Source organism: Dermochelys coriacea, chromosome 13 (assembly GCF_009764565.3).
Source record: "Dermochelys coriacea isolate rDerCor1 chromosome 13, rDerCor1.pri.v4, whole genome shotgun sequence".
In the NCBI taxonomy this organism is placed as follows: Eukaryota; Metazoa; Chordata; order Testudines; family Dermochelyidae; genus Dermochelys; species Dermochelys coriacea.
In genome coordinates this window covers 2,066,747-2,094,723 of record NC_050080.1, presented here as the reverse complement: position 1 = coordinate 2,094,723, position 27,977 = coordinate 2,066,747, and the positions used below count along the sequence as shown (strand labels likewise).

General features: G+C 48.7%; 1 protein-coding gene across 1 annotated transcript in view; it reads right to left on the bottom strand.

The window, feature by feature from the left end:
- The window catches only part of NOL4L (nucleolar protein 4 like), a 100,753-nt gene extending 73,154 nt beyond the window's left edge, over window positions 1–27,599 (bottom strand). The window contains exons 1-3 of the mRNA XM_038369923.2: window positions 27,053–27,599; window positions 4,259–4,414; window positions 374–485 (exon numbers count right to left, since the gene is read on the bottom strand). Coding sequence (XP_038225851.1) covers window positions 374–485; window positions 4,259–4,414; window positions 27,053–27,358 — 574 coding nt within the window. The 5' untranslated portion in view covers window positions 27,359–27,599. The remainder of the gene's footprint in view (window positions 1–373; window positions 486–4,258; window positions 4,415–27,052) is intronic.
- Window positions 27,600–27,977: the final 378 nt, after the last annotated feature.

Here is a 27,977-nt window from a genome sequence, read left to right as displayed (position 1 = left end):
ATAATATAGCTAATGAAATTCTTTTGGAAAAGAAAGACCATTGCTAACCACACCAATGTGAAATGCCTAGAGTAGCAGTTTTCAAACTGTGGATTGGGATCCCAAAGTGAGTCCCTTTTTAATGCAATCATCAGGGCTGACGTTAGACTTCCTGGGGCCTGTGGTCAAAGCCCAAGTCCCACCACCTGGGGCCCAAGATGAAGCCTGAGGGCTTTGGCTTTGCCCATCCCACATGGGCGTCAGGGCTCAGGCTTCGGTCCTCCCCCTGTGGACATGTAGTAACTTTTGTTGTCAGAAGGGGTTCGCGGTGCAATGATGTTTGAGAACCCCTGGCCTAGAGTCACCTATGCTAGCAGAACTCATTTGCATTTACCTTTGGGCTCCAGTCCATTGGAGTTAAAATGCATCCTCTTCTGGCACTCAGTGCAACTCATCAGGAACCTGGTCACAGCTTCTCTTGGAAGGAAAGCATAGGTCTCTGCAATCTGGGAAAACAATGAGATGTCTATGTATCCTCGATAAGAGAGACTGCTTAACACACAGAACCAAAGGACATGAGTGATCAAAGGCCTTGTCCCACTTCACCTTGCTCAGCATAGGAAAGAAAAGTAAACTCAGAGTGAGATATTTCTTTAGGGCCCTATCCTGAGACGTGCACAGTGTGTTCTTATCGCCATAATGGTTACTGGTGGAGCACAGCACCTTTCAGGAGGTGCTCTGCATATCACAAGATAAGGCCAATAGTGACCTCAGATGACAAGAGCAGACCTCTGGACTTCCCATACAGCTGGCACTCCTATGCCATCTCCTATAATTACGCCTAGTAGGAAAGGCTGAGAACAGTGTAGCTGTAAGTTCTTAAACTCAGTGAGAGAGTGAGGTCTCTGAGGTTCTTGTTCTGTTTGCATTAATTACCATTATACCGCTAATTGGAAGAATCCATTACGCTTTTTAGGGGAAGTTCTCTTTTCCACACTGAAAATCAGTTATTGTTAACACTTTGTATTTCAATGACACATTTTAGTGAGGAAACAGACACTTACAAATATTAATGAATTAAATTTCTCAATACCTCTGAGGTAGGTATGAGTTACCCCTGCTTTACTGATAAGGAAACAAGGGTACAGAAAAGCTAAGGTCAAACTTTGGTGCCTAAAGTTAAGCACTTGTATGCATATTTAGGCACCCAAATATGCAGCCTGATTGTGAAGCTGGGCACCCATTACTCTGAACTGCAGCAGGTGGCTCAGCACCTCTGAAAATCTATATTTGAACCTTTTGATAGATTTTAAGGCCAGAAGAAACCATTAGATTACCTAGCCTGACCTTCTGGATAACACAGGCCAAAGAGTTTCACCAAGTTACCCCCGTATTGAGCCCAATAACTTCTGTTTGACTAGAGCATCTTTTCCATAAAGGCGTCCAATCTTGATGTAAAGATAGCAAGAGATGGAGAATCCACCACCTCCCTGGGGACTTTGTTCAAAGAATTAATGACCTTCACTGTTTGGTCGAAGTGATGTACCCTAGCAAGGGAGTAGAGGAGTCCGGAAGAGAACCCAGGAAGTCCTGGCTCCTTTCTCATGCTCTAATCAATGGAAACACTCCTTCCATTTTGTTTTGCTAAAGAAAATGGAAAACACTTAAAAAGCCATAGAGACAAGGTGGATGAGGTGATATCTTTTACTGGACCAACTTCCGTTGGTGAAAGACAAGGTCCGACCTGAAGGGCTCTGTGTAAGCTCGAAAGTGCATCTCTTCCACCAACAGAAGTTGGTTCAATAAAAGATATAACCTCCCTCACTTTGTGTCTCTAATATTCTGGGACCAACACGGCTCCAACAACACTGCAAACACCTTAAAAATCCAAGCATTTTATATCCCTTAGGTAAGGTAAGAAGGGTGAACATGTTGAAAAAGAGAAAAAAGTCTCTCAGAGCAAAGGGGGGCAGTATTTTGGTTGATAATGGTTAAAACGGATTTCTGCAAGCTAAAGTTATCATGGGGAAGAGACATTTATCTCCACTAAGTGGCAGCATAACCCCAGCTTTAGACGCATGCTAATAGCAGATGGATGGAAAGTTCAGACAGGGATCTTGTCCCAAAGCTTCAAACTGGGGACATAGAGCCTGGATCACATGGGATTTGCCTTCAATCTCTCTAGACAAAGACCAATCTCACCATATCTTTTATGGCTGAATAAGTGTCTTTGGTTTTCAAGGGGTCTGTTAGACATTCAGTCATCAGGAACTCCCCACAAAAGGACTAAAATTCAAGCACATGAAGAATGCTGCTGGAAAACATGAGTATCTGAAGTGTACTATGAACTGCCCCTTAGCCATGCCTATAGGACTATGACCAGTTCCCACCTCTCATGGTGTCTGCTACAAATTTCAGCTAATTTTAGTGATACAATTGTTGTTTCTCAGCTGATTTGATGCTCTGCAGAGCAGACATCTTTCTTGATGAGTTATCTCCCATCCAAATTCCCTTTCTGATTGCCTCTCTCTGGAGGTCATGGACAAGGGCAAACTCTCCAGTGACTCTCTGATTAGAGATGGTGGAGAGAGAGAAATAGCAGGGGACACACAATATTCTGGAGTTGCCCATCCAGACAGAACCCCTTTGTGCATCAAGCCACCAGGATCTGAAGCTATATTTAATATAAAGTATTTCACATTCCAAACCTGGCAGCAAATGAATTCTAGGGCAGCGTGATGGGGCACAAGGGAGGACAGACAGTCGAGTTCTGCCAGGTCAGAAGGGGATACACACTGTTAATGTGATGATCTCAGCTCAGGAGGGGATCTGAGGGGTGGAGCATGGAGCTATCTGACTGCTGTTAGCAGGCCTGGGAAAACAGACAGAGTCAGCCTGGTCCCCTGAGGCTGTGCAGTGCACAGATTAGTACTCCAGAGAGCTGAATTGAAGGAATTAGGGGAGGGTCAGAGCGTTCTGCTGTGGAAATGAGCAGAAAGTTTCTGAATTACAATCATGCTGGTGGAGTTGCCCTCCTTAATGACAGAGAGGTCATCTGCCTCCAGCCAGAGAGCATCACTGCATACAATAATGCTGCAGGCCCTGCTCTACTGCAGGGACACAAGCAATGGGGACATGAGATGTACACAGAACTCTCTGTTCCTCAGCAGGGGCTCCAGCAGCACACGGGTCCTGTAGGGGGACTGGGCTCCACCATAGGCACTCAAGGGGTGTGCAGAGCCCTGTGGAGCCTGCAGTCTGGAGCAGGGACAAAAGCATACTCAGCAGCCTGTATCCCTGTGGGGACTCAAGTAGCATGCAGAGCCCTGCATGATCCCAAACAGAAGGGAAGCTCGTTGCAGGGACCAGGGCAGCATGTACAGCCTAGTGAAGTCTCAAGCATGAGCCTGAAGGGTGCATACAGCAGAGAACAAGCTGCTGCTGCTGCATGGCCAGTCCTAACAAAGAAGGAATTTTCCAAGTGGCCAGGTCCTCAGGCCTCCAGGATTCAACACACCAGCAGGAACTTGGAGAGTGAATTCCATGCTCCATGTAAAAGAAACAAGACACAAATACTTGTGTTGAAAGAATATGGAGAGGAAGGAGAAATATTAACCTTTGCTAAACACACTTCTGGACAAATTAATTCCTGGTCTAAGCCTTCAAGCTGCATAGACAGAAACGTGGCGCTCTGTTCTCTAGGCAGCACTTTACAAAATGTCCCACTCGCAGGTGCCTGTCGCTGCCTCAATTTTGCAGATGAGGAAACTGAGAAACAGAGTTAACATGGTTTACCCAAGGCCACTCAGCAAATCAGAGCTAGGAAAAGAACAGCAAACTCCCAATCTCCTGCTCTAGCTGTGCCCTTTTCTTCAGCGATGCTTCTCTGCAACTGAGGGGGGGAAGAGAGGCAGATAGCATAGAGCAGGAGACACAGGGGTGGATAAACATCCCCTCTCACCTGAGTAGTGCTCCAAGGTCAGTAAGGGTCAATCCTTTCTGATTATGTGTGGAGTTGCCTTTGTGTGTTGTTGTTTAGCTGTGCCCTTCTCTGCCACTGTATGCTTGTGCCACTACCCCCCCTCCTTTCCTGTGTCCTCAACACAGCTGCTGTGCCATTATACCAGTCTTTCACACCGCACACGAGTGCGCATACACAGCCCTTTCACTTGTGCCCACTCTCCCCCACATCAGACCCATTCCTCATTCTCACACAGGAGGCCTTTCCCCTTTGCGTCCATGCCCCTGGCTGTCTGAGAAATGCCAGAAGAAGTCTCACCGCTCGATAGGTTTTCTTCTGCCCAGCATGTTTGGGTGCTTTGCCTGGCTCTGCTGAGCTCTCCACATGCATCGAGTAGATGATGTCAAAGAAATCTTCCACCACAGCAACGCGTTTCAGAGAGATGCCCTCAGGCTCTGACAGTCCATCTGCCCCCTACAATAGCACAGGCAAGTTGAGTTAGTATCAGTGATGGGTGACAGGGGTGAGGAGATGGGCCTCGGGCTAATGTGGTGGGGGGGGGGGGAGAACAGGCACAATGTTCCAACCCTGAGCTGCCTTGAGCACATAGGATATGGGGGGATAAATTAAACAGTGCTCCAGGGAGGTTCCTATCAGAGCCAGGGCAGTGGCTGCTGCTGCTGCTGTTATGCTACTAAAGCTTCCAGTGAAAATGGACCAAGAACAAAAACAAGGGAAGAGTCCGGAGTGGAATTTTAACCAATTGAAAATTTCCATTTTCATAATTTAGAGCAATCTCACTAGGCTGGGAATAGGCAGAAGAAGCTCTTTGGATTTGCACATGGTACCCACCCTTCTGGGGCCGGGGGATACTAAACAGATGCAACCCCCACAGACTCAGACCAATTAGCAGGGCCAGTTTTTACTGTAATGCCAGGATGAGGTCCCTGAAGAACAAAACTGAATCACCTTCTTAACCTGCACTGACCTTTCCAAGATCACTCTCACACACACAGCAGATGAGCACTAGCAGGACCATCACCGCTCTGTGTGTGTTAGGATGGGCTGAAGAACATGAGGCTGTAATCCTGCCACATGGCAATGGCGAGAGACTGGTGAGGGTGGAAAACGTGGTGAGCACTGTACCTCTTATCTGGCTGGCACGAATGGTGTCAACTCACACTGGCAAGGTTTGCAAAGAAAAGAAGCAGCATTCTTCAGTACCCAGCAGCTGCTAATGTCGCTCCATCAAACAGAACCAGAGCCAGGCGCATTGATGGGAGATGGTAGGGATATCTAGTCTAGTGTAAAAGTAAGGCTAGTTATTCTAGGAGTCAGGTTCCTGGAGAGAACATTCAGCCTGCTGCTTAAGAAAATAGAATTATTGTATATATGTGTGTATATAAACACATACACTTCGGTATTATTATGGGCTTGATTTCCAAAAGGTTAAGCATGTAAGCCCAATTTGCATATGAAAAGATTGTGAATGCACATGCAAGTTGGGCACTTGTGCATGTAAATGACCCACAACTCATCTTTTGGATACCCATTTTGCATGTGCAGTCACAGTAATTACACATGCAAATTATGCATACAGTTGCACATCTATTTTTTTTATTGTCTTATGTACACATTTACTATATTCAAAAAATGAACCCTGTTCTTAAGCAACCACTCAAGGGACTGTCAAAAATCACTTGTTCAATGGAGATGGCCTTCTAATAAAGATTATATTCAATATGGATTTGTAGATTCCAGGACCTGAATGGACGATAGTGATCATCTAGTCCAGGGGCAGTCAATAGGCAGACCACAGGCTAAATCCAGACAGCCAGATACTTTTGAACGGACCCTGAAATATTTTTATTTACTTATTATCATTATTTCTTTAATTATTATTTTCTCTGGAGTCTGGACCTGGACTATTGCTTGACCAAGAAATTTAGACCTTGACAAAAAAATAGATTATCCCTGATCTAGTCTGACCTCCTGTAAAACACAGGACATAACACTTCCTCAAAATAATACCTACAGCAGATCTTTTAGAAAAACATCCATCTTAATCTAAAAATTGTCAGAGATGGAGAATCCTTTCAACTCTTAGTAAGTTGTCCCAATGGTTAATTACTCTGTTAAAAATGTATACTGTACCTTATTTTCAGTCTGAATTTGTCTAGCTTCAACTTCCAGCCATTGGATCGTGTTATAATTCTCTCTGTTAGACTAAAGAGCCCATTATTAAATATTTGTTCCCCAGGTTAGGTACTCATAAGCTATAATAGTTATCCCTTAACCTTCTCTTTGTTAAACTAAATAGATTGAGCTCCTTGACTCTATCACTATAAAGGCAGGTTTTCTAATCCTTTGATCATTTTTGTGGCTCTTTTCTGAACCTTCTCCAGTTGATCAAGATTCTTCTTGCGTTATGGACACCAAAACTGCATACAGGATTCCAGCAGTGGTCATACCAGTGCCAAATACAGAAGTAAAATATCTCTATTTCTACTAGAGATTCCCTTGTTTATGCCTCCAAAGCTCACATTAGCCGTTTTGGCCACAGGGATGCACAGGGAGCTCATGTTCAGCTGATTATCCACCACGACCCCCAAATCTTTTTCAGAGTCACTGCTTCCCAGGATAGAGTCCCCTATCCTGTAAGTATGGCCATCATTCTTTGTTCCTAGATGTGTACATTTACATTTAGCCATATTAAAATGCATATGGTTTGCTTGCGTTCAGCTTACCAAGCCATCTGGATTTCAGTATCAGCACCTGTCTTCTGCATTATTCAGGCACCCCCCAATTTTTGGGTCATCTGCAAACTTCATCAGTGTTGATTTTATGTTTTCTTCTAGGTCATTGATAAAAATGTTAAATAGCATAGGCTAAGATCTCTGTGGGATCCTACTAGAAAAAAATCTATTCAATGATGATTCACCATTTACAATTGATTTTGAGACCTATCCCTTAGCCAATTTTTAATCCATTTAATGTGTGCCATTGTAATTTTGTATCACTCTAGTTTTTCATCAAAATGTCATGTGGTACTAAGTCAAATGCTTTACAAAAGTTTGACATGTATATTATATCAACACTATTACCTTTATCAACCAAACTTGTAATCTCATCAAAAAAAATATCAAGTTAGTTTGACAGGATCTATTTTCCATAAACCCAAGTTGACTGGCATTAATAAAAAATAAAAGGAGGGTAATATAATTAATTGAGTTCTGTATCAGCCCCTCCATTATCTTGCCCAGGATCGATGGCAGGCTAACAAGCCTATAATTCCCCAGATCATCCTGTTTTTCCTTTGTAAATATTGGCACAACATCATCTTTCTTATAGTCTCCTGAAACTTCCCCAGTGTTCCAAGACTTATTGAAAACCAACATTCTATGATTCTAATGGTCCAGTGAGCTCCTCAGCCAGCTCTTTTAAAACTCTTGGATGCAAGTTGTGGACCTGCTGATTTTAAAATGTCTTAACTTTCAGTAGCTGGAAAGAATATTGTTATATGATATTATGACATTTGTTTTCTCCCCAGATCAGAACAGAAATATGTATTGAACACTTCTGCCTTTTCTATATTATTAATGATAATTCTACCCTTTCCTTCTAGTAATGCACTAGTACCATTTTGTTCCTAATATACTTAAAAACTGAGGTTGCGTGCAGACCAGCAATTCTCAGTGGAGGGTCAAAATGGGGATAATTACAGCAATGGGACAAAGTAACTGCACAATGTGAAAAGCACAAACAGACCAAGGTTCTTACCAGGTTCAAGGGGAGGTGTGCCCTACAAACACCTCCAATAAACCACCCCTTACAGGACCTGCAGCCACCTCCTCTCTTCCCTTCACCCCCCATTATTGCTCATCACAAGTGTTCAAAACTATGAGCCAGGCCCCCATAATAGCATGGGACTGACTTAAAAATCATGAGGGATTTTCCCCAAAAAATAATTAAATTGGGGTTGCGGGGAGAAAGGGGGTCGTATTTGCCTTCTGGTTTGTTTTTGAGCTTTTAAAGGGAAGTCACTCACCCTCAAAGTGCATGTGTACATTACAGGGACAAATTCAGCCTGCAATGCACATTCAAAAATGCAGGCCTTGCTGCTAGTTGCTTGGAGGAAGCAGGAACTCCGCGTGCTAACTCCTGGAGTGGGGAACTGCCATTCCCTTCTCCGTCCCCCTCTGTCAACGCTATCCTCTCTCTCTCTCTCCCTCTCCATCCACCATCCACTCTTCTCTTCCACTTACATTCTTCCTCCATCTGCCCACAAAATCTCCTGGCTCCAGACCACTTCTACATTCACCTGCTCCCAATTTTTCCCTCCATAACCTTTACATCCTCCTACCCTCACACTTTCACTCTGCCTCCCCACACATTCTACAGACCTCAAGATCCTCCTGTTCCTCCCTGATCGCTCACCTGCTCTCCAGTCTCCTCATCCTCCCTCCTATTCCCTACATTCCTCTCTTCCCCTTAGTCCCCTCCTACCCCCATAGTCCCCTGCAACCCTCAGTCTCCTCACGCTTGCACAGCACCTTGCCCCTTCAGTCTTCCTCCTCCACCTCCCACATTCCCCTCAGTCTGCCTCCTGCAGACATCTTTGGTCTCCTCCTGCATCCCACCCTCTTATACTCCCACAATCTCTCCCATGCTCCTGAGTCTCTCAGCCCTCTGCATCCCTCCACACCTTTCTGAGTCTCCCCCTGCACCTCTTCAACCTCTTTCCTGCTCCCTACATTCCTCCGTCTCCTCACAGTTTCCGCTCCAGCCCCCTAACTCAAGCTCAGCAGCCATCTTACCCCTAAACTCAGTCTGGCTTCAATGTCACTGAACACAGGGGAAGGTGGGGACTGTGAGGGCAGTTTGGCTTCAGCCCCCTTGATAGGGTTGCCAATTTTGGTGGGACTTATTCCTGGACTTTTTTTTTTTTTTTTTTTTTTGCATGACATAATCTTTAATACCTGGAGACTCCAGGCCAATCCTGGAGGCTTGGCAACCCTGCCCCTTGAAGGTAACAGGAAGTGGCAGCCATTTTGAATAAGGGGAAATTCATAAGTTTTACGTCAGGAATGATGCAATCATGCGAAACTTTAGAAAACACCAAATATTGCAAAACTCGAAATAAAATCATGAAAGTTGGCAACACTTATCTTCCCTCACACCGGGTCTGTGATCTTGCATCCTTGTCCTCTCTCCCATTTAAGGGGCCTGTGCTCTCTTCTAACACACTCTCCACACAAGGCCCCTGCCATTGCACGCATATCTTCTCTCCCCCCACTTAGGGCCCAGGGCCCATCTTCCCCCTCATGGGACCTGTGTGCTCTTTCTCCCCGTCCTCCTCGCAGGGCTCATGCCTTTGCCCCCAAGCCTTCTCTCTCCCCTCCTGAAGCCCACCCTTTCTCCCTCCCTCACCCCTTCATAGAGCCAGTGCCCCCTTCCCCTCACAGGGCTGTGCACTTCCCCTTCTCAACCCTCTCACCAGGCCCAGGCCCCTTCTCGCTCTTCACAGGGCCAGTACATTTGCACCCAAGCCCTCTCCTGGCCCTCCTGAAGTCCATGCCCTTTCTCCCACTCTCTCCCACTCCTGGGACCAGGGCTTAGGGTTGCCACCGCTGAGGTACAAAAAAATGGGACATCCGGGATGATCCTGAGCCCATAAAACTGGCCAGCTGGCAGCATGCACTGAGCACCCTTAAAGACTTCCCGGGACAGCTACCTCATAAAAGGACTGATCCTTGGAGAACCTGGACAGGTGGCAGCCCTTTCGGTGCCCCCTCTTCTCTTCTAGACCTATGCCCCTTTCCCCTTCACAGGGCCATGCCCTTCTCCTCGGCCAACTCATGAGGATGCCTCCACTTCCTCTCTCTTCACTCACTGGGCTCCTGTCTGTTCCCTCTCTCCCCCCACGGGGACCATGTACTACTTCTCCTGTGCCTTTGCACCCAAGCCCTCTCTTCCCTTTCTTGAGCCCCGGGCCCTTTCTCCTTCTCTCACCCTTATGGAGCTCGAGCTCCCTCTCCCGTCTTACAGGACCTGTGCTCCTCTCCTTCTCCCCCCACTCGTGAGGACTGTGCCCTCTCTACCTCTCAGGTGGCCATGCCCCTCTCCTCTCCCCACTTATGAGCCCCACGCCTCCTCTCCCTCTCCCGCTCAGCGGACCCATGTCCTCGCCCCTGTGGGCAGGGATTTTCCCTGTGCACCATGCGAACTGCAGCCAACTCTGCAGCCTGCCTGGTGCGGCACAGTTCCCAGGCTGGGGGAGGGGTGAATCACTGCCCACATTGGCTTGGGGCGCGGTGCTAGAACCCTGCTGCCTAGGCCCCTGCGCCCCGGCTGGTGCTGGCAACCTGGCTTCGGGATCGACATAATAGCGGCGGAGCATCTGAGTCAGGCTCCAACCCACCCCGGCCCTTGTTCCTCTCTAATAACCACACCATGCTCCCCGCCCTCCCTCTGCAGGCAGCCAGAGTGGCCTGCTGCCAGGGCTTGGTGCCTGAACCGCCCCGCTCAAGGCCGGGCGGCTTCCCTCGCGAGTGTTAATGACTGTTGACAGAATACAGAGGCTGCCTCGGTGACATCTGCTCAGTTGGCTGCGTGCGGCAGGGTATGACCCGGACTCCTCTCAGCACTAAGGTTGCACAGAAAGGAAAGGACCCTCCCTTCACCCCCCAGCCCTGGCCTCTCACCCCCTGGCCTCCCCAGGCCCGAGTTTAAAAGCCCTGTTGGAACTACCAGCGGCTCTTCGTCAGGCAGGTAATGAGGGTAACCATGGTAACCCGGCAGAGGAAGTGTATTCTGCAGGAGACGTTAATCCGCGCTCCCTCGAGCTGGGACAGCCTGACTTTTCATTCTCACACAGTAATTAGATACCAGCTGTCAGTGCAGGGGGAAAGCTCAGCGACTAGGGGCTGGCAGCCAGGGGGCAGGGAGGAGGGTGTTAAAGACGCAGGGGTCCTTTTCATGGGACAGGGAGGGATCCCCTTGCCTCTGTGCATCCACATTGGGTGGGGGATGACAATGAGAGGCTGCCACAGCGTTTGCCCTGCCTCATGTCCAGCTCCTATTACACATTCAAAATCCCTCCCATCCCATGCACACCTGCTGCAACTGTACATTTATCCCACCTGTCCTTTATCCCCTCCCTAGACACACACGCCATCATGCACAAGCCTGGTGCCACCCACTCACTCCTTACAAGGGATGTGACTTCTCCTGTTTGTTGCCCACCCGTCTATCATCCCTCCTTTATTATAGCTCCAAACACCCCACTCCATCCTACAAAGGCCTGATGCCACCCTGCTCGCTGCCTGTCATATCTCTCACATGCCTCTCAATTCAGATCTGAATCCTTCTCTGTCCTACATATGTCTGCTTCCTCTCGCTGACCATTAAACCTCAGGTCTACTCCTCATTATGGTTGTAATCCTCATCCTCTTGTCCAGCACTCTCTCCCGCCTATTACAGTGTTTCTATCAATATAGCTCATTAAACCCACTCTTTTCATTCAGCAGGCCACCTCCTCATATGTGCCTATGTCCCCTTCCAACACACTAATCCCCATTATGACTTGGGTCATCACTGGAAGGCTCTGCAAGCATTGATGGTCCATCAGTGGTCCACTGTGTGATGACCACTGTAATCAGAGATATGTGTAGCATAAACTTTAGAGCAGTGGTTCCCAAACTTTAACAGCCCGTGAGCCCCTTTCACTAAATTGTGAAATCTCATGAACCCCCTCCTAAAAATGAACATTTCCAAGGATTTAAGTTTAAATTTCCTCTGCACTCTGTGGGGTTCCTGCTGCAGGACCCCATTGACCGCCCCAACTGCCCGGCCCTGCTCTCCATGGGGCTCGGGCTGCCAGTCCCGCGCGGAGCACTGGGGTTCGGGCTGCTGGCTCCTCCGCAGATGGGGACAGGGCTTGGGCTGCCAACCCCAACTGCCCGGCCCTGCTCTCCCTGGGGCTCGGGCTGTCTGCCCTGCAACCGGGTCCCACCTGCTGCCTCCAGTGCCCAGGTTCCTCTGGCTGCCATTAGTGAAATTTTTTCTGGAGAACCCCCTGTAACATTCTGCGAACCCTCAGGGGTTCACGAACCCCAGTTTGGGAACCATTGCTTTAGAGGAAGGAACAGCATTGAAAAGTAAAGCTTGTTGTCTTTCCTCAATGTGATGTGTCTAATGCAGCCAGCTGCCATCTGATCCCCTCTATGCTGCCATGCCAGTGACCTCTACCCTGACCCAGTGCAAGTTACCACCCCCTTCAGAAGTAACCAGACACTCCCTTCTCCATGCTGAATGAATCCAGTCTCAGAGCATCTCTGAAAGAAACCAAATTATGAGTGGTGGGCTTTGTGTTGTGGACCACTAACTATCCATCAGCAAGTGCATCCAGCCCAACTCCACCCCCCGACTTCAGTTAATCTGAGTTGCAAGCAAAGGACCCAGTCCTGCAAGGTACTACGTACTCTCAACTCCCTTTAAAGTCAATGGGTTGAGGATACTTGGCGCCTCTCTGATGTGGGCACAAAAGCAGTACTGGGACCTGAAGCTGTGAACCCCACATAGGCCAGAAGGAAGAATCGCTGCCTGTTAGGAAGAGCTGCCTGCTCCATTCTGAGGACCTGGAAGTGAACTCTCACCCAGCTCTCCATGGAAAAGTAGCAAATTTTGGGGAGGGACAACATTACCCCGAATGTACAAGAGGCTTATCCTGGTGTGTATGTGTGTGGGGGGGGGGGACTTGGTGCTTCCCTGTTTGCTCTGTTTGACTAAAGATAAATGCTCTCCTGGCCTTCAGACTAAGGGCTGATACCAGCTGAATTCAACTTCCTGTCAATAAAAAGCCACTTCCTGCCAATGAAACGCTGCCTCATAATGGCAGAACTCTTATTTTCTGTCCATACAGCGGACCCTCTACCAACGTTCATTAGTTTCCCTCTCTCCTGTTTCTGTGTCTTCCTCACACACTGCAAAAGGGCTTGTCTCTGTCCCTCTCGCTCTAAGCACTCCCTTTGCCCCATATTGGGAGGGGGTCATCTCTGTCATTCTAACTGCTTGAGTTCCTGCTGTCTCGTAGTGGGGTGGGGTATTGCCAGTGTGGTGTGTCACATGTCACTGACCTTCTGTCTTTTGGTTACATTTGTATAACTTTCCAATTAAGTGCTATTGAGTTGACCTGAAATTGAGTTCCCTGAGTTGAGTCCTGACCCCATAGTGAGAAATGCTGTTTCCATACTCCTTACCCTCCCCCATCCCACACGTGGAGATGCTCTGTGTCTACCAGTCAACAGTCTGTCATTCTTTACTGCAAACTCCCAGTGGTTCTGTCTGGCTCATGTAAAGGGATTCTGTCAAACACCTGTTTTGGAGTTATTAAGCATGATGTTATACACTTCATCTCAGGAAGTTTTGCGTCTCTCTTAGTTGGGTTTTTTTGTTTATTCCCTACAAGTTTTATTTTATTTTATTTTATTTTATTTTTCAATCACTGTCCTTTAGAAAAAAACTGCCTGTCAGCACCTGGAATTGGGAATTTATTGAGAAACATTTACAAGCCAAGCTACCACCCAGAAAAGGAGCTGCAATTTATGGTGCAGAATCCTGTCAAATCTGGACAGCAGAATTCACTCCCCAAAGCCTGCCTGGTGTGCCCTCAGTGTTCTACACCTTGAATGCAAACTGCTCCACCTGACTTCAAACTCAGATCCCCGAATCTGTTATTTGCATCCTGACACTGGGGAGGTATGTGACTAGCTGAAATGTAGAGTGCAAGGGTGAACAAGTCCAGCTTGACAATTATTAATTCTTCACACCCTCCTCTCATAATGAAAGGGATACCGTTTCACTATGAACTCTTGGAACTTTTGACAAAGAAACTGTTCCTGGTACTTGTGCATTTATGGGAAGCTGGTCCTTGATTGACTTCTATATTTAGGTTTCAGAGTAGCAGCCGTGTTAGTCTGTATTCACAAAAAGAAAAGGAGTACAAAAGCTTATGCTCAAAATGGAATGCATCCGATGAAGTGAGCTGTAGCTCACAAAAGCCTATGCTCAAATAAATTTGTTAGTCTCTAAGGTACCACAAATACTCCTTTTCTTTCTCTATGTAGACTTTTCTGGGGCTTTGTGAAGTTCAATCCTTGTGGTATTTAGGTGTAGGATAAAAGCAGCTTTTGGAAGGGATATGTTAAATCACAGCAGGCTCCCTCTACTGATGCTGCTATTAGCGAGAAGTTCTAGCTCCCTAGAACTTCACTCTTCCTTCTAGTCTACAGTGCATTGGACACTGTGTGTGCTTGAGGCATAAGGGCCAGCATTAAGGTGAGAGAGAGAGAAAGAAGATCATGTGGCATCAGCCATACAGCAATAATCAGAGATCATCAAAAATGTGAAAAAATGTTCACGACACTTTTGTTCTTTTCCCATTTTTCCCTGAAAATACTTTTTCTAAGAATATTTTCTGATCATCTCTAGAGCTGGTTGGAAAACAGAAAAAAATTGTTGCTAAAATTTTCATCGTATTTCCCCCCCACTGCACCTAATAAGCTCTTGTATATCACTTTGTATTTTCAAACCACTATACAAACACTGAGCCCAATCCTGCACTTATAGCCAGACCCACACTGATTTCAATGGGAACAGACTGGGTGTATTAACCAACTAATCCTCACAGCCAGATGAGAAAGGCATGTATTTTATACCTGGGGGAAACTGAGGCAGAGAGAACAGGCAACTTTCCCAAAGCCACACAGTGATTCAGTGACAGAGTTGCAGGATTATCAGTCAAGAGTTCCTAGGTCCCAGCCCCATTCTCAATGCTGACTAGACCACATTGTTTCTCTAAGTAGAGTTTTACACTACTTTTTTCTAAGGTAAATACTTATTTGTAGGAAGAGATGGCTACAATTTTTGGAATACGAAGTTGCAGAGATATATTCCTTCTATGGGAGCACATGGGTGAAATACCGGCCACTGGGAGAGATCCACTGTTTTTAAACTGTCATGGGGCAAGCAACTCCTTTAAGGGAAATTCAGGCCTTAGCTCTGAGTTTGGCCTATTTTCCTCCCAGATCCTGAGTCTGAGCTGCAGTCTGTAGGCTGAAAGCAAGGATTGCTGAGAAAAGGGAAACAGGAAATTAAAGGCAAGGCCTTTTCTCCAAGCTGGAAGGGAGATTTAGGGACAGTAGTGTAGGGAGAGCTTTACAAGGTTCAGGACTGAGGTCTGTGCTAGGGTTCTTGGCTGAAAGGCAACTTAGAAAGCAGATGAACAGGATAGGAAGTAGCCTGGGGGAGGGGTGAAGCAGCATACTGAGGCTGGAGTAGATAGTTGTGTGGCTCCACATGGCCCTGGGCCTGCAACCTGAGGTAGAGGAACTAGGCTGCCCTTTACTTCTGTTCTGCTACCTGGAGGCGGTGGGCAGAAACCACTGCAGTAAAAGGCCTTGTTTGTTTGGATTCCTGTTTGCTCGGGAGGATTTTTGGCAAGGCTGGAGGGCTAAGCCGCCTCTCCATGAGGAGACTGTGAATTGGTGGAGGGAAACTGAGGCTGAAGACACACCTAACAGCAGAGAGGTAAGTGTCACACTCACTAAATCAACATGCTTTTATATATTTGGGGCTAGAAACAACTGGGCATCTGGCTCTCCTGCACCAGAGCTGGTGTCCTCAGTTAGGAGAGGTGAGCGTAAGATCGTAGAGCAGACTATTTCAGGGGTAATCAAATGCCAGTCTGTCTGGGCTTTGGAATGACCTATGCTGCTGCCAGAGGGCTAGTTCGGTTGTATTCTGGGAGAAAACTGGTGCTAAAGAACACTGTGTTCACAGCAACTGTACATCAGTATTGGCACCCTGATGTAAAGTGAAACTACGGAGAAGGGGTAACGCTGCTACAGCAGTTCAACAGTTCAGGGACAAGGACAAGCAAAACTCTACGTAAAATAAGTTACCAACCATGCTAAAGCTAATACACACAGACCAAGGTCAAGAATCTGTGAACTAAGACTATAAAACATCCTTAACTCAACCCACAAGTCCCCGGTAATGCAACATACATGGGCCATTATTGGGGTCTCCATGAGAATGGCAAGATGTACGTCTAGGAAAAGGCAGACTTCATCAACTTGCATTAGCCAGACTGTGAAAACTTTAGCCAACACCTCCTATCACAAGGCTTAAAGCTTTTCATCAGCCTTGTTATCTACTTGCTGATCAAACAACCCCCAGGTGCTTAGGCCTGAAATCACCAGTCTCCCACTAAATTAATCTATACTGGCCCCACACGAAGTCCCTGATGGGGTGGTCGTGATGTCTGCGGGGTGTGGGGGGTGTTAGACTTGGGCTGCCCTTGCTCCAGGGGCTGGAGTGCAGTTCTCTCTCTGCTGACTCAGAAAACATGTATTGTTACACTAGGTTCATGTCTGGAAGGCTTCACAAACATAAGAGATGAACTTAAAAGTTATATTGTGTGTGAATGAAAGATTAGATTCTGCAGAAGTTGATGGCACTCTCCAGGGACAGATTCCTAATCAATGTGGTCAAGTTTGTGTTTCAAGTTAAAGGAGGGTTATGTAATTAATGCAAATCAACACAGGCTTATGGAAAATAGATCCTATCAAACTAACTTGGTATTTTTTATGAGATTACAAGTTTGGTAGATAAAGGTAATTATGTTGACATAATATACTTAGACTTCTTGAAAGCATTTGACTTGATACTGCACAACATTTTGATTAAAAAATAGAATGATATAATATTAACATGGCACACATTAAATGGATTAAAAACTCGCTGACTGATAGGTCTCAAAATGCAATTGTTCACTGAAGAGGTGTGTGGCCAGTGGGGTCCTATAGGGATTGTTTCTTGATCCTAAGCTTTTTAACATTTTTATCAATGACCTAGAAGAAAACATAAAATCCTCACTGATAAAGTTTGCAGATGACTCAAAAATTGGGGGAGTGATAAATAATGAAGAGGACAGGTCACTGATTCAGAACAATCTTGACTGCTTGACAAACTGGTCACAACCAAATAATATGCATTTTAATATGGTTAAATTTGAATATACATATCTCAGAATAAAATATGCAGGCCATACTTACAGGATGGGAGGACTCTATCCTGGGAAGCAGTTACTCTGAAAAAGATTTGGGGTTGGGATGGATAACCAGCTGAGCATGAGCTACCATTGTGATGCTGTGGCCAAAACAGCTAATGCAATCCTTGAATGCATAAACAGGGAAGAATCTCAAGTAGGAGTAGAGAGGTTATATCACCTCTGTATTTGGCACTGGTACAACCACTGCTGTATTTTTGTGTCTGGTTCTGGTGCCCACAATTCAAGAAGGATGTTGATAAACTGGAAAGGGTTTATAGAAGAGCCCCAAAAATGAGTAAAGGATTAGAAAACATGCCTTATAGTGATAAATTGAGCTTTTTGAGTCTATTTAGCTTAACAGAGAGAAAGTTAAGGTGTGACTTATTAAAGCCAATAACTATCTACATGTGGAACAAATATTTAATAATGGGCTCTTCAGGCTAGCAGAGAAAGTTGTAACACGATCCAGTGGCTGGAAGCTGAAGCTAGACAAATTCATACTGGAAAGAAGGTTTAAATGTTTAACAGTGAAAGTAATTAACCATTGGAACAGTTTACCAAGGGTTGTGGTGATTCTTCATGACTGGAAAATTTTAAATCAAGCCTGGATGTTTTTCTAAAAGATCTGCCCTAGGAATTATTTTGGAGAAATTGTATGGCCTGTGTTATATAGGAGGTTAGATCAGATAATCACCATGGTCCCTTCTGGCCCTGGAATCTATGAATCTATACATGCTAGGCAAAGAAGGTGGGGAAAACAGAACTTTAGCTTGCTATACAATGTGACTGCTATAACCTGGTAATCCATCTATAAAGTCCCCTTCCCCAAGATCTGACACGACTCCAGTGCTGTGAAACCATATTCATGCAATGACTAAGCCTCAACAGGGTAGGCACATGGGCAATATGGCAGACATAAATATTGGCTGTTCTTTAGCTTTTTGTGAGGTTTGTCTTTGAAACATGACTGTTATTGAGAGCTGGAGGTAGAATATGAAGGGAGAAGGCAATCCAAATGGGGAAGAGAAGATAGACAATTACAGTAATCTGCCCTCCCCGTGGAAAATAAATTGGCAGTTGACAGGTTATACTTTGAACAAACAGAAGCTTTGCAGGAGAAGTGAAGACTCCAGAGGGGCCAATTGGCAGGTTAATTAGGATGAAGCAAGGGATTAATGAAAATGTTTAAGAAACAGGGTTTGAGATGCAAAAGACTCTGAGAAATACTTGCTAAAGAGGAATCACCTATGGTTTGGGGGAGGAGATGGGAGGGTAAAATAGCAGAACAGAGAAAGACCAATGCAGATGTCTCTGAGAACCAAGGAAGGGAGAGGGGATTCCCAAGGAAGAAGCAGGGAAGTTCAGGGAAGGACCCCGTGACATCTTCTTTTTCTAGAAATAAATGGGCTGTGTCCCTCCCCCAGTAAGACCAAAAAGGCATCAATAATGCAGAATAACCTTTCTCCAGGTAGCTGGCATACAGCCTCCCGTGGCCAGCCAGTAGGCTATCTGTTTACCTTGAAGACACAGGGCAGGAGGAAAGCAATTAAACTGGAGCTTTGATTAGGGCTTGCAGACAACGGCTTGTGTTAGAAATGCCTGAGCCTCTGTCACTGTGCTGGCTGTGGCTGAGGCAGGCCTTCTCCATCCCCTGCTCAGCGCTTTCCCGGTACAGCAGAAGCATGACTGATGCTCTCTGTCCCACACAAGCTCAGCAAGCTCAGAGGTAGGAACCAGTTGCTAAGAGACAGGACTGTACTTTCCAGCCCACATTCAGACCTTTGTCACCAGCTCAAGGGCTTTTGCTGGATCAAAACACACTATGCAGGTGAGAAAATGCAGGCAGCCTTTCTCCACAGCTAGTCAAATCTCATGAAAAATCACATGGTTCCAGTGAGGGAAGCCACTCCACAGGCATCAAAACTGATGATGGGAATAAAGAATCTTAAAGCGTTTGTAAGGAAAGGGGTGGGAATGGAGGGGGGTGCAGAAACACACACAACCCTGCAGCAAAGCTGGCTGCTTATTCCTAATGCTGCAAGATTCAAAACAGCAATGCTCTGCTGCCCGCTGAAATCCAGGATCAAATCCAGGATCCGCAGCACCAAAACCTAGAGGGCTTTAGATATCTAGACAAGACAGGTGACTGGATGACTATAGGTAGTGGGGGAGGAGACTGGTATAAAGATATGGAGCCTTTTGTTTCTAGGTCACTCACTCAAATCCATCCCAGACTAGTAGAGTCACCAACAAGTTTGGGGGTTTGGTTTGCCTTATACTGGCTTGGGAGATGTGGGCTTGATGTCCACATTGTGAAACAACCACTACATCTAGCAGTCTCAACAGAGAGCCACGGACTGAATGGGCCATGGAGGCTGAACTACCCTCTTCCGCTCAGCAGTGGTCCCTCCAGATCAGGATTAAGGTCTGTAGGCAGCCAGTGTGGGGGAAGCTAGCATGATGGCTGTCCATGCTACTTCTAGTGTGTGAGCAGAGAACCTTGTTCTCCTGGACTGTCAAGCCAACACTGCACAATCATTGAAAGAAAATATTTATATTGCATCTATTCCTGAATCCTCCCTCATGGTGGTAAAACTTAACCAACCTCCTTTCAACTCTGAGTGACTGATGGATGTTCCCATGCTACACAATAAAGGAAAATGCTATTCCATATCCCTAAAGCTAGTGACACTCCTCTCCACCCCCAGTACACACATGCACAAACACACACACACACACACTCTGCAGCTATTTTCTTTTTAAATAAATTGCTACTGTTTTGTTGGCAACCATGCTAAGAGTGGAAGTCAGCAGTGTTCCCATAAAGAAGCTGATTCTGGCCAATAGGTCTCCTCTGTACCACCCATGGCTACAATCAGCTAATTAGACTGACAGGACACTGAAACTCAGTGGTGGCTTTGGCCCATCCTCAGTGCAGTTCTCCAGGGAAGGGCACAGCTAATATGAGAGCAGGGAAAGGTAATTGCTAATTTGTGCTAGAGAAAGGATCCAAAGACAAAGAGAAATAAATATACATTTTGCTGTCAAAGCAATGCAGACAAGTTTCTATGAAGCTAAAAAGTCAACACAGGTGGATAAACGGAACCTCCATTAATATCCCTCCATCCATCTTTTTGCCTTCTCAGACATTTGTTTGTCCACAAAGTAAATTTACACACTGTTCATATCTGCTCTAATTTAACAGCAAAACAATATAATTTCTTTTGGTTTACCAGAGAGACTCATGTTGATAATGGTTTGGGCAAACAGACCCTGAAAGGGCTCCCAGTGAAACAAGTTTTAGTGGCCTCTGCTGGGCTTTGCTGCCATCCTTTACCAGTTACCTGGATCACCTTCCTGCTTAAAATATGGGAAAGCTCCTTTGGGTCAGGAGTCTGGAAAGACTTAGTGGAGAGCAAGGCCTGAATTATGCTTATATATGCAGGGTGTCTTCCTTCCTATTGCCTCCAGCATGCTCAGTCCCCTTTCTCCCTTCGCAAACACTGCCTGTAGCTTGCACAATTTAAAGAGTGGTGTTTCTGATTGGAGCTGGATTTTCTTTCTCTTCATTTCAACTTTATCGTAACAGGCCTTTACAAAAGTTTTGTGCTCAGTTGCTTTTTTTTATTTCTTCTTTAAATTAATGCTAATCAAGAGTGGTAAATCTGAGAGCAATTTTGTTGCGTTAATTTCAAGCGATAGAACCAAATGACTTGACTAGTTTTGGGGGGCCTGCGAGGGAGCTCGTTATCTCAGATCCAGATCCTGCCTGTTATACCCTATGCAACACCAATGAAATCAATGGAATTGCGTAGGATGCAAAATTTAGATAAGAGTCTGTATTTTTCTTTAAAAATTGTTCAGTCAGCCAGAGCTAGAGGACTGGATGCCTTAGTGAACTAACGATGGGCCACAGACCCTTTCACTTGTAGGTTGCAAGTTCACCTTTAGCCCCAGTTGGTGGTAGTGACCAAAATTTTTTACCACCTGAAGACTGCTTTGTGGTCTCTGATGGGAACTGGACCATATGCATGTCACAAAACTACCCAACACAATTGCTATTAACTGGGAACCTGTTGGAAATCTTGGCAGAGAAGCCAAGGACCAAATGAGCCATCAAGATTGATCTCCTAGTGACTCAGCAGGTCAGGACCAAGGTCCAGTTGGCACTGCCACTAGTCATGGTCACTCTCATGGATAGGGAACTTCATTCTCCAAGATTGCCAATTCTCTTTATACACACACAGAAAGCCAAGGCTGTGTAAATTCAGCCTGCAAATATATCAGAGACTATTGCTGCTCACCAGTGAACTTTAACCAAGAACCCCGAGAATCTCACCAAGAGTGAGCCCTTCATTAATGTGACTCTTATTCCTGAAAACTGCTCAGGGTAAAAATTGCAATCTATCCTGTGCAGACACAAAGAGAGTTAAATCTGGAAGTGTTATAGACTGTTATTTTGGGGTCACACTGGACTTGGTTTATAGGCTCATGCATTTTGTCAATATTGTGCCAAACTGTCAAGTGCACTTCTAAATGTGAAGCTACTCCTCAGTTATTTGGGAAAAGTCAGACCCACAGTGCATCCTCACCCCCAGGCTTTTCATGGAGGGTGAAGACACTGTGTGTTGCAGGTAGGTTTGTGTTAAATAATAGGCCATATCTCAGACCATGTCTTGGGATCCATTTGCACCACCTGCGTCGTCCATTCCCATAATCTTTGTTATTGTTTTTTAATCCAGACCAAATGAAGATCACAGAAAACCTAAGATGTTAGCTATAACAGTGAAAACTTTTGTAGACTAAAGTTCTCAAAGGTTTTGCCACTGTGGTTTTGGGGAGGGGGCACCAAATGACAACCTTAGGGAATACCTGTACCGGGAAAAAGTGTCCTCTATTAACCATTAGGTCTGCCTTCTTTCTACCAGTCCGGCTTCCTAAATCTAGCTTGTTCCTACTATGCTAAGACATCCTGAGATCTACTGTGTTTTAGTTTTCATGCAGAAACTAAGAAGTTTTTAGGCATATGTTGTAATGGTCAGATTTATAGTGTCACAGTGATTTTTCTGCTGTTGGTGAAAGGCCGCCATCCATTCCCCGCTTGGTCTCTCTCCTCTGTTTATTATGCTTCACTCTTAGTCTAATATCTTTCTTGAGGGATCTCCAGATGTGTCATTTTAAGATGATTTTAAAACACCTCTACTTTCTGGGGAGTCTGCCTTGAAATATCTAGAAGGGTTCTACATGTAAGTCAATTAAACCGCACCATCACAAATGGCCTCAGCCTTTTATTAGTGTCTGGAATTAACCCTGGAACGTATATCAAGCGCTGCAGGGGTAAGAAGAGGCAAAGGAGGGCAAAAGCAAATGCATGTACTGCCACAGAGCCTCACAGAGCCCTAAGTAGCACCCAAAGCGTCAGTCTAACGTGAGGCTTTCCCATGTCTCATCTTGCAGTCCAATTTGACTCACTCTTGTAGCCCATATCACAGGCTGCCGGAATGAAGATATCCTGCTAGGTTGGCCAGTGTTCCATAGCTGTGACAAGCGCACACCATGCAGGGTGAAATATAGCACTGATTTACAGAGTGTGCATATCCACTCCTGCAGCTAATGCCCAAACCAAAGGCTTGGTCTAACCTTTCCCCTAGCACCTGGTGCTACATGAAAACAAATCAACACCTCCAGCTGTCACTAAAAATGTTGTATTTTCCCTTACACAGTATCTCCATCTCAACATACATCTATAGGAAAACTCTGTCCAAAAGACGCTAAATAAAGAGAAACATGAGACGATAATAAAAGCCACATTTTAACTCCCCATCATGAACAGATACTCTCATGGTTTTGAGGCAAGATCAGAGATATACAAGGCCAGCTGGCTAATGGATGCTGGGGTTCAAGCACTGCTACACTGGTACTAATATACCAGCAACACATCAGCCTATTATAATTTATAATAGTTGAGCCAGTGCGAGAGTACACTTAGGAATTGCCGGATACCTGTTGTTTGTATTTTGCAGTAGCACACAAAGGTCCCATTGTGCTAGGCACTCTGTATGGATATTTTTTAAAGTCCCTGCCCAAAGAGCTTACAATCTAATTAATATCTGAACAGGCTTGTTATGCTGCCAGTAAGGTACCAAATTTCCTACACGGACTAGGACCTCATTTCTTTGGTTTTTGTTGTGTGTGTTAAATGACCTGAATCTTCAGGACACTCATCTGGGAAAGGGAAATCCAAACTCCCTATGCCAGACCTCACTGTTGTCTCTATTCCCAACCCATTCGTCAATAGAAAGACCACCATCTGCTGCGACCATCACCTAAGGCAGATGCCCCCTTCTCACTGTACAGTCCTGTTTTTCAAACCACCCAAATCTGATTAGGCCTGCTCTGATAAGAGGCCTGAAGGAGAGCAAGGGAAAGTTACTCAAGAGAGAAAAGAACCACATGTTAATTGTGTTTTAGCCACAATTGCACAGAAAACACTTATGTCAATTAGGAATAAACAAGGTCAAAAGGGACTCTAATAATCCCCATCCCCCCAAGAACAGGAGTGGCCTTAACGCCGTCATTAGAAGGAAAGAACTTAACCCCACTAGTCCCCTCCACACATTCTTTAGCTCTTCTCAACTTTTCACTCACGGTACTTCATATTTCCTGTGACAATCTGCAGATACTGAATAGCAACATGCAGAATCCCCTCCCCCTCTCACCCCAGCTGCGTTTTGGCTATGCTTATTCTTTCCCTGGGTCCCAAGTCGTGAGCACATTAAGTCTTTGACAGATACACTCGGAGAAGGAAGATGGGACAGAACAAGAGGTGTCAGATAGATGAGCAGCATGATGAGGGGAAAGCCAATTGAAGCACCAACCCAGAAGTGTTTGGAAAGAGCAACAGAATAAAGACAAACCAGAACATGCACTTGATTGTTGAGCTGAATGCTAGTATCAGCTTCATAAATTATTTGATTGCACATATGTGAATAATGAAGTGCACCCATCTATACAAAACTAGCAAAGACCACTGAAAGATACTGAATTATCACCAACTAAAGAAAAACCAAAAAGAAAAGGAGTACTTGTGGCACCTTAGAGACTACCAAATTTATTTGAGCATAAGCTTTCATGAGCTACAGCTCCGGGCAGGACAGGGAACAACCCTGTCACGTTATTTTTTAATGTTCAGAGATGTTTCAAACAAAACAAAAAATAGAAAATGCATCAGCTCAAAATCTTTCACTGGATTTACAACATAATGGTTCCTCTTAAGTAACAGTCAAAAAGGGGGGGGGGGGGCAAACAACTTCTATACACTTGACACCTTAAGATTTAAGGGGGAGCAGCAGTGATGGGTTTTTCCTGCAGTCAGTGTCTCTTTACAGTGCCCCCAGTTTTCACTTCTTACAGTATTACAGTTTCTGGCAAACATGCTCTGTGGTCCCGTTGAAAATTCATCTGTCTCCTGAGGGTCTGCCTATTTTTGGTTTGTTGATTTATGGAAGTCTAGGTGTGTCTAGTATTTGTAGCCTGCAGGGACTGTAATAGAGGAGTTGGGGGTCTAGATACTCTCCCTGCTGAGACTTAATCAGGACATGAGGCTTTTAGGGAGCCTGCACTGGTCTCGCTGAGCCATCAGGTGTAAGGACCTGATTGGGCACCACAAGGGGAGGGGGCGTCTCACTAATTAACAGCAGGGTCTCGGGAGTCTGGCATGGCCTCTCTGGGGTACCATGACTCTGCAGCATTGGAAAGATCAGGGCATGTACACTGAGTAGCTAGTGAGATTGAGAGGCTCTGGGGGAGATTATGATGTGCACTGTGTGGGAGTGGGTGTTTCTCACTACCTCAGCCAAAGCAGGGTTGAGTGGCTTTTGGGGGGAGGGGCTGTTGTGCGGAGTAGGCTGTCTCCCACAAATTCGAGACATTAGGGGTGGAGGGGCCAGAAAGACACAAGGAGCCTCTCTGCCCGGCGGAGGGAAAAGAGAAGAAATAGTGACCCTTCCCCCTCCCCCAGGAGGAAGGCAGGCCAGATGGGAGGTAAATAGTGCGTTTAGAAGCATTTGCCACAGATGGGCTGCCCTCAATGGCAGCATGCTCCAGCCCTCTCAATGCTGGAGTCTGTGTGCGTGTGCTCGGAAAACACTGCACCCTCAGAGCAGCAGCAGCAGCAGCAGCAGCGAGGGGAAGAAAAGGAAAAAGGAAAAAAAAAAAAAGCAGCCAGCCCACCCCCGAGCCCAGCTCTGCCCACTTTCCCGGGGCGCAGGCTCCCCGCGGGCAGCCCCGGCCGCAGTGTCCCCGTGCCGCGCGCCGGGGCGCACCCGCCCCGGGGCACTGGAGGAGCCGCAGCCCCCCTGGGCTGCCAGGCGCTGGGGCAGATGGTGCAAAGGACGGGGAGGGAGTTCCCAGCGAGCGAGCCCCATGCTGTGCCCCCCACCCCACCCCACCCCACCCCCGCGGCGGAGCGGGAGCGCCCCCCCGCACACGGGGTCACGGCCCGCTCCCCCCAGCTGGCAGGGAGCGGGTCCCCGGCGCGGGGGCGCGGCCGGGCAGGACAGGGAACAATGGCTCCAGCGGGGCCGACTCGTCCCCGGGACAGCAGCCTGCTGGGAGGCGGGGGGAGGGGGAGCCGCGCTGCAACCTCCAGCCGGGCTCTGCCCTGCGCCGTCGCCCCAGCCGGGCAGGGAACAATGAGGCTCCCGCAGGGGAGTTTCCCGGGACAGCAGCCCGAGGGCAGGCGGGGGGGGGCACGGCCCCGCTCCAGGCTCTGCCCCCCCCCGGATAACCAGCGGCAGCCTGCGGAGGGGGAGGGGCGCGCTCCCATAGCCCAGCGGGGCTGGGCTCCAGCCTGCGCCCGGGTCAGCGGGGGCGGGGGCACGCGGCCTGGCCGAGGGAGGCGGGGGGGGTGCCCGCCGCCCCCCCCCCCACACTCTGCCCTTGGCTGCAAAGCGGCCTGCGGTCACGGGGTGGGTGGGAAATGCAGGGCGAGCGTCACGGGGCAGGACCTGCGCTGGGGTGAGGGTGGGTGTGGGGGGGTGCAAGGGGGCTCCCTCCCCGCCGCGTGGGCTGCACGGGAGCCGCAGAGTCTGGGAGCCGGCCCCTCGTTTGCACCCGCCAGGGACTGATACCCACCCCGGAGCTCTCTGCGAGTCTGCACCCATGGCGGGGGGGGGGGCAGGTGCAGTGGCCTGGGGTGGAGGGAAGGGATCTCCTCCCCCCAGCCTAAAAGAGGGAGCTACCGCCCCTCTTCTTCTGCGCTCAGCAGCTGGGAGGGACCGGCTGGACCGGATGGGGCAGGAGGGGGGAGGGGAGGGTGCGTGTGAGGGGTTTTCCTCCCCTGGGCCGGGTGTCTAACCTAATCTGCATCCTCCCCCGTGGCGAGGCCAGCTGCTGGGAGCCAGGCTGGCCCTGCCCAGCCCGGGCTGGAGGGTTGGCTGGCCCGCGCCGAACGCGCACCCCTCCCTCGCCACGCATGGGTGGGTGGCGGAGGGGGAGCTCAGGTTGGACGTGATCGGACAGGGGTGGGGAGGGGTCCGCCCCAGCTGTACCCGCCACCACCGCCCCATTCAGCCCCTGCCCGGCGGCGGCGGGGGGGCGGGCAGCCCTTGCTCCGCAGGAGGCTCTGCCCCACGCCCTCCAACAGGGGTCTGTCTGCAGCTCAGCGCACTGGGGCTGGGGGGGAGGGGGCTGGCTGGACCTGTCCAGACAGGGGCGTGGGGCGGCTATTTTCTCATGGGGCGCAGGGGGTGGGTGTCTCTCCCCCCATGGGGCATGCGCGCTCATTTGCACCCTGCTGTGTGTCTGGGATGTGCCAGTTAGTGCTGATGGGACAGGGGCCGGGATGGCTGGGGGGGTCATACGGGGGGGCTGCCCCCCATAGGGTCTCTCCCCTGCTCTGGGCCCCAGCCCCTGGGGTGTCGGCTGCGGGAGGGAAGGACACACAGACACAAGATAGACAGACAGACACCGAGCCCCGGGGCCCGGAGCGCACTAACCGTTCCCGTTTTCACCGGCACATACACCACTTGACCCATCTTCGCCGCCTCCCGGGTGCCGCTTCCCAGCCGGAAGCCCTTGGACCGGACCCAGAACTGGAACTTGCCTTTCTCCCCCCCGCCGGAGCCGGTGCCCGAGCCGGCGCCCCCCTGCAGCACCTCGGCGATGCGCTGGTACTTGCTCCGGGTCACCGTCTTGGTTTTGGCCGAGTCCCCGTAGGTGCGGAGGCACCAGTCCCGGAACTGCCGCCCCAGCTCGCTGTCCCCGGGGCGGCTCCCCCGCAGCAGCAGCGGGGGCTTCGGCATCCCGGCCGGAGGCAGCGCCCGACCCCCTGTCCCGGGCTGGAGACGGCAGCGAGCCCGGCCGGCCCCTGCGCTGCGCCCTGCCCGGCCCGGCCGGCGGGGATGGAGTCGGGACGGGCTGCGGGGGCGAGGCCCCGGGAGGGGCCGCTGCGGGGCGGGCGTGGAGGGAGCGCGGCAGCCGGACAGCGACCCAGCGAGCCGGGCAGAGGGAGGCACCGGCGGCGCCAGCAGCAGCAGCAGCCGCTCCTGTCACAGGATCACAGGCGGCTCCGGCTCGTCCCCCTCCCTCCCCCCGCCCGTCCCTGCCTCCTCCGCCCCCCTCCGGCCGCCTCCTCCTCTCCGCGGGATCCCACCTGTTAGAGCCGCGGCGCGGCCGCCCTGACCGCCCCCCCGGGCCGGGCGCGGGGGTCGGCGCTACCCGCCTGGGGCCGGGGCCGGGGCCGGGCAGAGGCGCGGGGGGGGCTGGGCAAGGCGGCACATGGGGGAAGGGGGCGCCCGGGGGCGGGGGAAGGAGACCCAGGGGGCGCCCGGGGGCCGGGCGGGGCGGCACATGGGGGAAGGGGGCGCCCGGGGGCGGGGGAAGGCGGCCGGGGGAGAGGGGAACGGGCCAGGGGACTCAATA